The 13,009-nt window shown below is 43.2% G+C and overlaps 1 protein-coding gene across 1 annotated transcript; it reads right to left on the reverse strand.

The window, feature by feature from the left end:
* Positions 1 to 209: 209 nt before the first annotated feature.
* On the reverse strand, positions 210 to 12,571 carry LOC147259113 (transmembrane and coiled-coil domain protein 3-like). The gene is made up of 4 exons (XM_086207850.1): positions 12,372 to 12,571; positions 3,021 to 4,009; positions 2,775 to 2,910; positions 210 to 2,243 (listed from the first exon to the last, which is right to left on the reverse strand). The coding sequence occupies exons 1-4, from the start codon at positions 12,435 to 12,437 to the stop codon at positions 1,941 to 1,943; spliced, it is 1,494 nt and encodes a 497-aa protein (XP_086063976.1). The 5' UTR covers positions 12,438 to 12,571; the 3' UTR covers positions 210 to 1,940.
* Positions 12,572 to 13,009: the final 438 nt, after the last annotated feature.

Below are 13,009 nucleotides of genomic sequence, written 5' to 3' on the forward strand. Positions count from 1 at the left end.
GTGCCTGTGTGGGTTCTCTCTGGTACTCCAGCTCCCTCCCACAGTCCAAAGACATCAAGAGGGGACAAGGCTGATTGATACTCTAAACTGACTGTAGGTGTGACTGTGAGTGTGAATGGTTGTCTGTCTCTATGTGTTGGTCCTGTGATGGACTGGTGACCTGTCGAGGGTGAACCCCGCCTCTTGTCGGAAGGCTGCTGGGATAGGCTCCAGCCCCACTGTGACCCTTAACAGGATGAGCAGTGGAAAATGGATGGATGGAGACATTAAATAACAGGACAAAAAAAATGAATCAAAGTCACAAGTTGATTAAAAAGGTTTAATTTAACAGAAGTTGTCAGACAAAGGCACATATGCATTAAAACAAAACTGATTGACCACATCAGGTGAAAAGATCATGTAAACCAGATTTATAGTTCTGAAGTTAAAATTTCCTGAAACATGCCAAAATGGGGATGATAAAAAAAATAAAAGTTAGTAGTATAACAGACAAAAAGAAAAAAAAATACACAACCATGTTATGATGACAGACAAACATTAAAAATGTTCCACAGCTTCATGTGAGATCCTCATAGACAACATGAAAGAACACATTATCACTTCACGAAAATGTGCTCCTAGAATTACTGGAAGGCTGTTTGCTTCTTTAAAAAAAAAAAAGAAAAAAGAATTGCATTTTTCCCCAGAAAAAAGGCCTTGTGTCACAGTATAAACCATCGCCTCTGAATCACATTAGTAGTAGGAGAACTAATGAGGAGAGCCAGGTTTCTGACTCGGTTTTTGTGTTCTGTGGATGTGTGTGCCCGCTCTAGAGAGAGGCTTGTGTTGATATCCTTACGCTATCAGCACAGTAATGCAGCTGGATTGATTTTTGGCCCTTGAGTGGGACGACAGCTGGTCTTATCAGAGCCCAGCAGCAGCAGCTTCAGTGGTTATGGATCCCTCACGCCAACATTAATGACGCTCTCTCACCCGCCTCCCTGGCACCAACAACCTATCTCTCCTCCAAAAACACTGAGGTGAAATGCACACTCCTCAAAAGGAATCATTGAGAAAAAAAAATTAAAATTACAAAGACAGTGCTCATAGAAATCATAACAACATATTGCACTTTAAACATCAGAAACAGTAAACAGAGCAAGTTTAAGAGACGGCTGACCACATGGGACAGACAAGGCAATGAAACAAATCTAAAAAAACAGAATGTTGCCTCTGTCTTCAAAAGGGAAAAGTCTGACACTTATGGAGATTATTTACTTTTTCCTCAGAGATAGATTTTCCATCCTTAGCTTAGCATAAATATTGTGCAAAATGCACTGTTTTTTATGCATGTTAAATAAATATAATTATTGAGGTTCAAAGGTAACCACGGGGCAAAGCCAGACTTCCTCTTTCCAGACTTCATATTTTTACTGCAGAGTCATCACAACAACATCCATCTATCAGCAAAAAAGCAAGTAAGGGTCTTTCCTAAAATGTCAACTGTTCCTTGAGGCAGACAAAAGTCATTCGTAGCTGTGGCAATAAGATACCACATTTTAGGTTTTGCTTGTGTGTGTAACAGTTTGAGAGATCCGGCAGAGAACGAATGAGAAGACATAAAGAAACTATGTGAGTCCCACGAGTGAAAATACATTTCTTTTCACCCTTTTTAAAAATTATTGTTAAGAAATCTAGATTAACTAATGATTTCATAGCAATCGTTGAGGACAAAGTAGCAAAATTTACTGTTATATAAATATAATTTTTTCTTAGGGTTAAATGAAAATGTTAGCAACACACATTCAGGTTCAAGACGACTAACTAAATTCACCAATGTCTACTTTCAGTCTGACAGTAAAAAGAAAACCTCTGTAGAAGCATGGCGATTGTGTCTGAAGACGATTGTACAACCAATCCTCCTCAGACAGTTCAGAGTGACGAAATGCACCTTCATGTTTTCAGGCAGGCATCAGCATTCTGTCTATGGCGTATTGTAAACGATCCCAGTTTTTCCAGAAAATGGTCAAAAAAAAGATTCCAAGGAATGTAGCTACCACGTGATGCCGGCTCCTCATAAGTGGCGCGGCGAATTTGGCAGCGGTGGAGACGCATACAAGGATGACGGTGATGATGGCCAACATGATGTTGATGGTCTTCCCCAGCAGGACTCTAGCGTCCCGGCTCTCGAGCTGAACCGTCTGCTGCTGCTGCTGTTGGAGTTCCAGCTTGGATACTCGCGTCTGGCACGACTCAAGAGCTTCCTGAAAAAGATGTGAAAAGATTTTTTTGAAGGGGGACGTGAATTATTTTACCAAAAATGTGTTTTTCTGTTTTTCTAAGAAGGCTTTCATTTCCCAGGAAGGTTCTAATGGTTTCACTTCTAAAGCTGTGATTCTCAAACTGGGCAACATGTGCCGCCATGAGCTATATGGAGTTATATCAGAGGTACACTAAAAAAAAAAAGTAGTATCAGAATCCATTGAAAAAAGCAAGTGTTTTACGTTTTTCCCACCAGAATTCTGCAAAGCCCCGCTCCCTCTCAACCCACATGCCTAAAGGCACCAATTACTAGCCAATCAGAGGCAGGGGAGGGTAAAGGGGGTGACAGCAGGTGGTTGAATGTTTCAGGTCTACAGGACTTTTTGCCACTGGCCTTAAGCGCACCATACAAAAACTAAACTTCAATGACTGAAAAACATTTTAGGGCTCCACCCAATGACACATACTCTATATAAACCACATGGCCAGCACACATGGCCTGTGTCTGGTTAGACAATGGGTGCACTATGTACCTGAATGTCCCGGGCCCTTTCATGAGCTTGGTAGGCCACCCTCTCCTCAATGCTGGCCAGTTCCTGTTTCAGATTTGCCATCTCGTGCTGGTGAAGCTCCGTCAGGTCGTTCAGCTGGTCCTCCAAACGCTCGTACCTGGGAGTCAAGGCAGGAAGATGAGGACATAGTGATTTTTGATTCTGAACTATTTGACAGAAAGTACATCACATGATTTTAGAATAAGAGATTATGTTCTATCAAGTGACCTGTATCTCTCCTCCTGCAGAGTTTGGCTGATGATGCCATACTCCCTCTTGAACTGAGTCTTTATCACTTCCATTTCTTCCTCCAGCTGGCTCTGGACATCTTTGATCTCCCTCACTTCCTCCAGGCTCAGGGCGAGTCTGTTCTGGCCGTCCCCCCCTGCCTGCTGCCCCTGTCCTTGGCCCTGCCCGAGCACCGGCGCCGCTGCCGCTGCTGACACCCCTCCCCCCACTGGGTGCCCATTACTGTCTGCTGAAATGGAAGCGCTCCCTGAGGAACACTCGTCATCGCTGGGGTACTTGGGCTTGCCCACCAGCGAGGTGCTGCTACTCAGCCCCTTCCCTGTGCTGTCGGTGGGCAACGGAGAGGAAGTGTCCATAGTGGTCTTGAGTTGGGCGATGTTGTCAGCACTGCCAAACTTGTTCCTGATAAGGTTGGCGAACTCTCTGGGTTTGCTGAAGAAGAAAGGAGGGGAGAGAGAAACGCCGGGTCCAATGGTCTTGATCTTGTCCATGGTTGGATGTCGACCGCTGCCCGTCATGTCCCTCAACAGCTCGCGGGGCGACTCCCTGGGGATGGTGCTGTGTTTGCCAGAATGAGGGAACGGGCCGTGATGGATTTCAGAGTCCTTCATCTTACGGTGGTACTGCTCCAGCTTCTTCTGCATCTGAGCAATATTATGAGCCGACTTCTGGTTCTTCTTCTCAAACACCTGCTTGATGCGTCCCACTTGCTGCTTGTCTGCACTGTTCATCAGCTTTAAATACTCGGCGACATTCTCGTCTCGTGCCGTTTGCTCAATCTTCAGCTGCTCTGTGACTCTCAGTATCTTCTGTTGGAGGCTATCCAAGCAAGAACGGCTACGCTGGACCTCACAGCCCAGACCAGGACCAGGACTTCCATCACTCAGGTCCAGATCAAGATTGTTCTCTGAGGAACCCCGGCGCATCGATAAAGGCATGCTCAGAAAACTGCCCTCATTATTCCGGTCCTATAAGATGGGAAAACAAACATCAGATACTGTCTGATGATTTACAAGAAAAATGTTTCTACTTGACAACACAAGTCACTCAGAAAAGAAAAATGTAGCTCACAGTGACATTGACTCTCACTATAAATAGAAGCTCAAAAAGCAAATTTGCTATTCATTCCAAATATTAGATCACATAGATCTCTTCATAATTAAAAAAAAAAAGTCAACACTTGACACCACCTCATTGAAGGTAAATGAAGGAGAACATCCTGAAAAAAATGTATTAAAATCTAGAATGGCACAGTAATCCTACATATAAACAGTTTTCATTCTCAAATAAACACTTATTGGCGTTAAACCCGAATTAAGTTTTTCTATTTAAACCTAATCTGCTTATATTTCTATGCCACGCTTGGACTTATGGAATTATAAATTTGCCATGTGTTGCTGCTTCCTGGTGTCACTAGACAGCCTTTGTTGTAGAATTTGAGAAGTGATTACCTGAATAATTAAACTAAGAACCAGGTAACAGGACCATTTGCATTAATGGTCTTTTTGTTTGTCGCGCGTTCTTTCCTCAGTGCTGCTCCGTTTTTTCCCTTCTGTTACTGCCACGGCGAGGCCATCTGGGTGTGTGTGTAATGCTCTTATTTGGCGCATCTGTTCAGTTTTAGGAGCCAGAGATGAATCCTGTTTGTTTATAGTATCGCACACAGATGACAACATTCAGATAACAGCTATTAATGTGCGTGAAATAAGTGGAGCGTACACATCTAATGTAGGTCAGTGATAATGTCACATGAGGCAACACTGCTCGGGAAATCCCTTTTCCAGACATTGTCTGATATGAGGGTAAATGACCATTTTCCTAAGTTCAGCTTTCAACGACATTTTTGACTGATGTCTCTAGTCAAGTGGAGATTTCTGCTCAATGCTTTTGAGGAAGTGAAATAGAATAAAAATAATCCCAGTAAGCAAGTAGGAAAATGAAGAAGGCAGCAAAGAGAGAACTCAGTTAGGCTGGACCAGCATTCTTAGCGCCACAGTGTCACCTAAAGGGATGTGGCGCTGCAATGTCGCAGTAACCTAACAAGCCACAGAATCTTGCAAGTCCATCACAGTGCAACTCCAGTGTAATGACTGGAGCTGAAGCTGACAAAGCCTAATACAAAGTGTTATACAACAAGCACCGCCGGCGGTACAAAGCCTCAGCAATCCTGAATGTAAGGAACACTGTTGAGGTTCAAGAAAATAAACAGCCAACTCAAGCAGACTTAAGGGCTCAACCCTGCTGAGCATTTCCTCATCACAACACAAAGGTTACGTACTGAACGCCTTTACAAGTGTCTAACAAGAGTTCCCCACACACTGACACATGCCTGTCAGGAAGGAGAGGCTTTAACGGTTATAGTGGGATTAATTCTGGCTAGACACACTCTGAGATGTGTATAGCAGATGCTTGGATTAATACAAACAAGCAAGAATTAAAATCTCAATTCAGTTGAGTAATCCAATTACACACACACACACACACACACACACACACACACACACACACACACACACACACACACACACACACACACACACACACACACCTGCACGTTGACTTGCTGCTGATACTATGATGTCATACTATCAACTTGCCAAACTTGTTTTGGAGGGTGATACAGTGAGGAAGAATGTTGTGTTGGATTTATGAGTCGAAATTGGTTTCACAATAACCAAAATAACACAATGTTTAACCAGCGTTTATTTACCTGTGACTATTTTAGTCACAACCTTGTCATTTTACCGTCTACACACACGTACTAATCTATATGTAACCAGAGCATTCCATCCTACTTTCTACAAGCAAGCCTGGTGTGTTTCAGCCTCTGTCTTCATCCCACTCAATCCCCCTCTCTGGCATCTGTACTTCTTGAACACAGGGCTCTTTCTCTGCAGAGAAAAAAGCGTACTTTGTCATGTTCTACCTCTGCTGGGTCCAGGACGGCGCTCTGACAGCTGAGCTATCGCATATGGATTCACTAACGTACATCTCCATCGAGAATGTAGGCAATGTCTCCTGTCACGACATACAGGTTCATACATGAGCAAACATCATGTTGAACCTGGTCATCACACAAAGGAAAGAGGAGGAAGTGTAGAGTACGCTGTAACATATTGTCTTTTAAGAAGAAACACAAAGAACTGCCTGTTCAGCAAAACTGAAAGACTCAGCCTGGACTGCATGCTGTTACTGCAGCACTGGAATTAAGCTAGCTCTTAAGGCTCTCCCACCACCAGGCTTAACTCTGACATGCTTCATGTACTCTTCTAAAGCATTAGGGGCCAAACACAGGGCACAGTGGTGTAAGGCTATTACTTCAAGGTGAGCACAAAACAGATCAGATGCTGATGTAGCTTCTAGTGATCGATCGATGTTGAGGCCTGCAGCAAAACAGAGCTTGAGAAGTGTAAGAAATGTTTGGAATTATACAACTTCTATATTTTCCTCTGGAGTAGTGAAACTGTAATAAAGAGCTGGAAAAACAAGGCGCCTTTTGGGGGGACGGGGCGGGATTCATGCGAGCAGCTCGGATGACTCTATAACAGGATCCAGATGTGTAACTCACTCTTGAGCCAGTGCGGACTCTATTATCTGATAAGAGATTCCACAAAAAAAATGTATCATTTGAATTTAATAAGCCAGTTTCTGCCCACGCAGACTAACTGTGGGAGCAATCTGAGGGTCTCTCTGGATGAGTGGCTGCGCTTAATGAATTAGCCTCATGCTGATGAAAATGTCTGTCCAGAATCTGCTGAGGAGCTGCCCTACTTTTCACTCTGTTTCCCCCCCCCCCCAAACACAGGCATTCTCCAGGGGTTGTCGAGGTAGGAGGGTGAAGCCGGGTGAGGATTAAAAGGTCTTCGGGGATGGCTACAGACAACCGAGGGGGTTGAAATTTCTGAAACTAGAGGAAAGGCTGCTACAATACAGCTGATGGCAGCAAGATAGTTAGACAGCTTTAGACAGACCATTTTTAAAGGATCATGCCAACTTTTTGGAAAATGAGCTTATTTGCCATCCTCCTTTGAACCAGACTAGAGGATAGCTGCCCTTCTCTCCTCTGTGCGTGCAATAGGGAACTGAGACCCACAGAGACCAGCTGACTGCCAGTTAGCTTAGCACAATGAATGGCAAGAAGTGGGCAGATTAGCATACCTCTGTCTTGTCCAATTAGCTTCTAAACCAGTAGTTCCTCCTCCGTGTAACAAAGTTAAGGATGAGTAATCAGTAATCCTCCCATCCTCGAGTATGAAGATGATTAGTAGCAGCAGCCACTCTTCTAATCATCTAAAAATGTTTTGTTTTGGAGATGCAGAGTCAAATTCCTGCGCCCAGTCAAGACGGTAGTTCCGGCTTTGTTTACAATATCAATACAGTATAATATTTTTATATCAAATGTTATATGCAACCATCTATTAATGCGAGTACAGACCGTTTTAGATAGATGTGTATTTTGATGACCTTTGACTGACCCCCATCCACCGCCATTCATTGCGCTAAGCTAATTAGCAGTCATCTGGTCTCTGGGTACCTATCTATCTTCTCGGGGAATGATTGCAAATCAGTTTATTTCCCCAAAGGCTGGTATGTTCTTTTAACTGAGAGGCTACAGCTTCAGACCAGATGATGGTTTGATGAAATTGAGTTCCATCAACAAACAAGTGACCTGTCTGGGCATCCATGCTGAACCCTGTCTGTGCTCACTGGCTGTAATACTCTGGGATTTAAAGGTTAGGCTGTGTGTGGCCCATCTGTCTGACTATGGATTAAAATTTGGTATATCAAAGATGGAAAAAAAAAAAGAAGCTTTTGTCGTGCCTTCTCACTTAAACGTCTATGTTTGAGATGAACAAGCCGAAACATCACAAAGGCATACACCCACTTTTGTAAGACTCACCCATTATTAGCATGTCAGACAAGAGACAAGAGACAGACAGGAAGTGGGAGACAAATCTGAGAGAGCAAGTGAAACCAAAACAGAAGACAAAGGGAGGATTCTCCCAAAAACACATCACCCCCAACAGGATCGACAGGCCACCGTTGTCCCCCCAGGGTGCCTGCCTCACACCTCATCCCTGTATGAACCCCCTCTCCTCCACGCTGCCCTACATAGTGCACAGCGTCTGTCCATCACCCTGACCCATTTAATATGATCTGACCTCCCGAGACAGCATAACATAAGGATCCAACTGTATTAGCCTCAATCTTAACCCAACAGGGGACTGTGTGTTGGTGAAATCCACCAGAACAAACACTACATTTATTCCAGAGAGTCAGGAGAAACTGCAGATGCTGTTACTGCAGAGAGCCCACTCTGGGATCAATGATGATCAATGAATAGTAAGCGATTTTTATTGTGTAAAAAAACAACATTATGCTTTAATGGCCACTGCAGCACAAGAAGAACCTGGCAATTCAGCATTTAATTCCTGGGCTAGAGTCAGATGAATCTGCAGAAAATGTTTTGAACTCTCAGGGTATGCAGAGAATGTGTGCAAAATACCCAGCATTATGTGTTGGTTAAATATTGGTTCAAAATGACCAGAACGTACAGTAACTGAGCCTGTTCTTGCTCAAATGTGCCCCTCCCGATTTCAGGGATGTTAACAAAGACATTCATGTATGCAAACAGGAAGACATCTGACCCATTACAAGGAAGTAAAGTTGCAGTTGTCATCTGGTGAAACATCGGCCCATGATAAAAGGTCAGGTCATGTGAGCAGTGCACTAGAAGCGCAGGTGTTTGCAGTTATTTGAATCATGTGTATCAGAATGATGAGGTAGTGGTGCGCTGGACTCTCCGTCATTGCCGCTGTGCACCCCAGATAAGCACACACAGTCCTGGCACACTTGGAGGGATGGAACAAAACCATCCCTTCAGCCGAGAACAGAACCTCAGAGGGGAAGAAGCCTGTGGTGCTTATTGGTATTCCCTCCAGCTGATCCTCATGGATACAGACACTCTCCCACTCAGGGCTCACAAAGGGGAACAGGAAGAAAACCAGAAGAGAAAGGGAGCGAGAGCGACAGGGTGCATATCTTTGATTGTAGTCAGAATGCTGACCCAACATCTCCTCCTCCTCCTCATCCTCCTCTCAACTGCATCCCACAGCTGGCCACAGTTTGATTGCTTTAGAAACAAACAGTACGGCTCATCAGAGTAAAAGGAAGAAAAAAACTAGCAACAGAGTTTGAAGTTTCTCAAATCCCCAGGAGACCAGCGGAATGAATGACTTAAGATGTATTCAGTATTATCTCATAGAAAAGCCAGGCTACAGCTAAATCAATAGCCCATTAACACTCCCAGTGTCCACTTTCCCCCATGGACTGGAAAACTATTGAATGGGATTCAGATAAATTCAACACACTTATTCAAAGTGAATAGAGGTTGTGATGCAGATCGGGGAGGACTTCAGCAGCTCGTTTGGTGTGAAAATACAACAGCTGCCATTCAATGAGTCATAATACAGGACATTAAAAGGTTGCCAATTTCTCTGATGTGACATTTAATTTGTTTGTCTCATATCTGGAGACATCAATCTTATAGAACCACAAATACAGTGTGAAAGGTTCATGTAGGGACAGACGTGTCGCTGAGAAATGCCTCTCATATTTAAACAAAGCCACCATCCAGTGATGGTTACTGGCTGTTGCTGGAGATGAGCCACTCAAACAGAGGCATCATCTTTAGCCTCACACCAATGAGTTTTTCTCCACAATTACTTCTTGACAAACGAAAGCGGAATGGAATGCATCATGTAACGTGGTGCACAGCCCTGTGGTAATACTGCAGACAATGGTCAGATACGTTGTTCCATTGCGCTGGGCTGTCAATACGGTGTTAGTTAAAGATACAACCACCCTTTTCTTTTTTCTCCTTGCTGCTTATTTTCAAATGGGAGACTTTTTCTTCCCAAAACAATGTTTTAAAATTTTTATTATCGTAGAAAAAAAAAAACCTTTTAGGGTCATTGTAACTGATAATAAGGGGGTGGCATGCCTCGGAGGTAGCGCGGTTGTCTAGCAACCGAAGGGTGGCTTGTTTCGATCCTCACTTCCCCCGCGTGACCAAGCTGAAGTGTTCTTGAGCAAGATACTAAACCCCTAATTGCTCCTGATGCTCCAAAGTGAACCCCGCCTCTCGCCCAATGTCAGCTGGGATAGGCTCCACCCTCCACCCTCACAACCGTTAACGCAAAAGCAGTACAGGAATTGGATGGATGGATGTAACTGACACTAAAAGTAAAAATAACAATTGTGTATTATTTTATGCTGTGGTTATCAGTGCTGACTTCAGGCTAAAGTGCTCCTGAAACATAATGTTTTACCCATTCCAGTACAGTTGGTGGTACTGGGATTCTTTTTTTTTTGCCAGTAAAGTAACTAATCATGATGATGACTCCCAAAAGAGCAACTACCTGTTGATGAGAGTACCTGACTTTTGAGTTGCATCAAACCTGACAGGGCTTTCCCCTCCTCCATGGCTGAGAGTATTCAGGTGCTCTGTCACATCAAGGCGATCACTATCAGCAGGCGCATGGAGGCTTTCACCAACACTGTTATTTACAAATGTTAATGATAATAAGTAACTGAAACAAATGGCTCTTACGGAGGGATATTTTTTTCTTCACCAGATCAAAGGGCGACGATAGAGGTCGCAGTATTCTGGCACTTAGAAATAAAATGGACGGACTGGAAAAGGTCACTCCTAAATCTGTGTTAGGGTTAACGTATACGGTAATTCGAAGATTTAGTCATGTGATCCTACCGTCCTCATTGGTGTCTTATGAGGGGTGTAGGGTTTTTTTGTTGTATTTTGTATTATTACAGTCAAGACTGCAAAACTGACAGCACAACGCAGCAAATACAGCGATCCATTACGAGCCATTTTAGTGCTATTTTTTCAGCTTAACATATAACGTAGCATAGATTACTTGTCTTACAAGATACTGAGTTCCCCAACATCGTGATATTATTGTGTCGTGAGTTACGCCCTTATTCCCCTCCCTTTTATACAGGGATCCAACTGACGATTATTTGCATTATTAAAGGATTTGTGCCAAGTGTTTTATTAACTTACTTATTAGTTGGCCACTTAAAATTCACAACAACAGTGACAAAACACTACTCTGCACACTCAAAGTCAGGCCAAAATTGTCCCACAGTTCAAAACCCCAAAGATAAACAGGAGCCAATCAAAAAGCACCACTCTAAATCATTCAGCGTTCAAATATGATCAACATAGTGATTTCCTCCTCTAAATGTCAAAAGATGCGGTCAGTTTCATTACCAAAAAAAATCTGTCTGAGTGACCGAATGGAAACCTATGAGAATAAATGAAACATACCTCTAATAACAACATTTCCTTGTTATTGGTGAAAATTCTATGCTACTACGCTTTGAGCTGTAGTAGAAGGATGTTACCGAGTGTGTAAAGTCAAAATAAATCTATTTTCAATCTTATTTTGATGGAAAACGGGGAAAAAAGCCTAAAACTAAAAAGGACAGCAACTAAAGATTACTTCTTCACTTTACATCATCCAATCATCGAGCAGTTATTTTCACTATTGAACTGTTTCTTTTGTCCAACAAACGGTCCCAAACCCAGGGGCTCTTCATTTTGTCACATAAATGAAAATTTAGCTTGATGAAGGGCTGAAGGGACTCAGAGATAATCACAGTAGAGGGCGACTGATGTTCTCTGATCGATTAATCAATTGTTTCAGCTCGAAGGAACTTATTCCTGCATTATATTACTCTGCATGGCACTTTATATATCCTTGAACTTCAGATCCGTCCACAACAGCAGCACTGCCCGAGAGAAACGAGCAAAAAAATAAAAATAAAGAAAAAGCCTACATTCAATTATATTTGATTACTCATTTTCAATTTTCTCATTTCCAAATGACAGAAATATTCTCATGATCCAACTTCTTCATCTTAAGAAGCTGCTTGGTGTTGAACATTTCCTCGCTATTACCTGACAGTTACTCGCCAATCAATTAATCAATTATTTAACGACCGTTAGTTTCAACTCGAATACTTGAATCGAAGCTGACAATCGGCCTGAATCGTAAGACATTACACAGCAGAGTTTCCGCAGACTGCCAAAGGGTTCTTTAAAAAGACTTCTTTATTTAGTGTCATAGCACTTTTTTTCGATGTTATTTGCCCGCTGAAGTTCTTCGCCGTTGAAACATGCGGTTTTAAAGAGCGCAGCTGACGTTTTTCACATGACGTGGAGATCCTCAGACAACAATGCATCGTTGGTACGCTGAAGAACCTGCAATTTATGACACAACAAGGCTGCAAACACATGATACTCACCATCCGGCTGCTGAGGTATTTCTCCACCTCAGACAAACTGCGCACGGACACGTTGGCGCTGGGCATAATAATCCAGAGTTTGCGCGTAACAGCTCTTCAATTCAGCACTTTACAACTCACGTCTGTTCTGGTATCCATATGTAGCCACTTTCTCTTTTTCCCTCCCTCTCGCCCTCTCTCTCTCACACACACAAACACACGCGCGCACACACACACACTAGCTGCACTCTTGTACATAGAAAAACTATGTATGAGCCTAAACTCCGCCTTTTTTTGTTTCTGCAGAGAGGCTGGAGGAGGAGGGGTTAACTCTTTCAATACACTATCAGCGTGAGCAGCGTTTGTGGTCTATTTATCGTAAGACTCAGCTGCCAACATCATCATCATGTGCCTGAGCTCCTGCTCAGAGACTTCATCATGATGGCTCTCAAGACTGGATGCTCTCTGTAGCGTTAGTGGAGGTGATGATCACCCCACAGAAACATATAGCCTGTTATGCTGTTCATGATTCTCCCAGGTGTTGCTGTGCATTAAATTGCCTGTGTTTACTGGGCTCTAAATAAAATCGACCTGAAACCACATTCCGCTTGTGTGCAACAGCACAATGGAAACTTCTGCCCAGGGTCCCAAATCTCTCA

This window comes from Aulostomus chinensis, chromosome 7 (assembly GCF_037954235.1).
Source record: "Aulostomus chinensis isolate RoL2024-O1b breed Wild chromosome 7, RoL_Achi_v1.0, whole genome shotgun sequence".
NCBI classification, from domain to species: domain Eukaryota; kingdom Metazoa; phylum Chordata; class Actinopteri; order Syngnathiformes; family Aulostomidae; genus Aulostomus; species Aulostomus chinensis.

Excerpts from the sequence above, each read along its gene's own strand:
- LOC147259113 (XM_086207850.1), bottom strand. The coding sequence starts at position 12,437 with ATGCCCAGCGCCAACGTGTCCGTGCGCAGTTTGTCTGAGGTGGAGAAA. Across the intron at positions 4,010-12,371 it reads AATACCTCAGCAGCCGGATG|GACCGGAATAATGAGGGCAG; the intron begins GTGAGTATCATG and ends CCCATCTTATAG. Across the intron at positions 2,244-2,774 it reads AAAGGGCCCGGGACATTCAG|GAAGCTCTTGAGTCGTGCCA; the intron begins GTACATAGTGCA and ends CATCTTTTTCAG.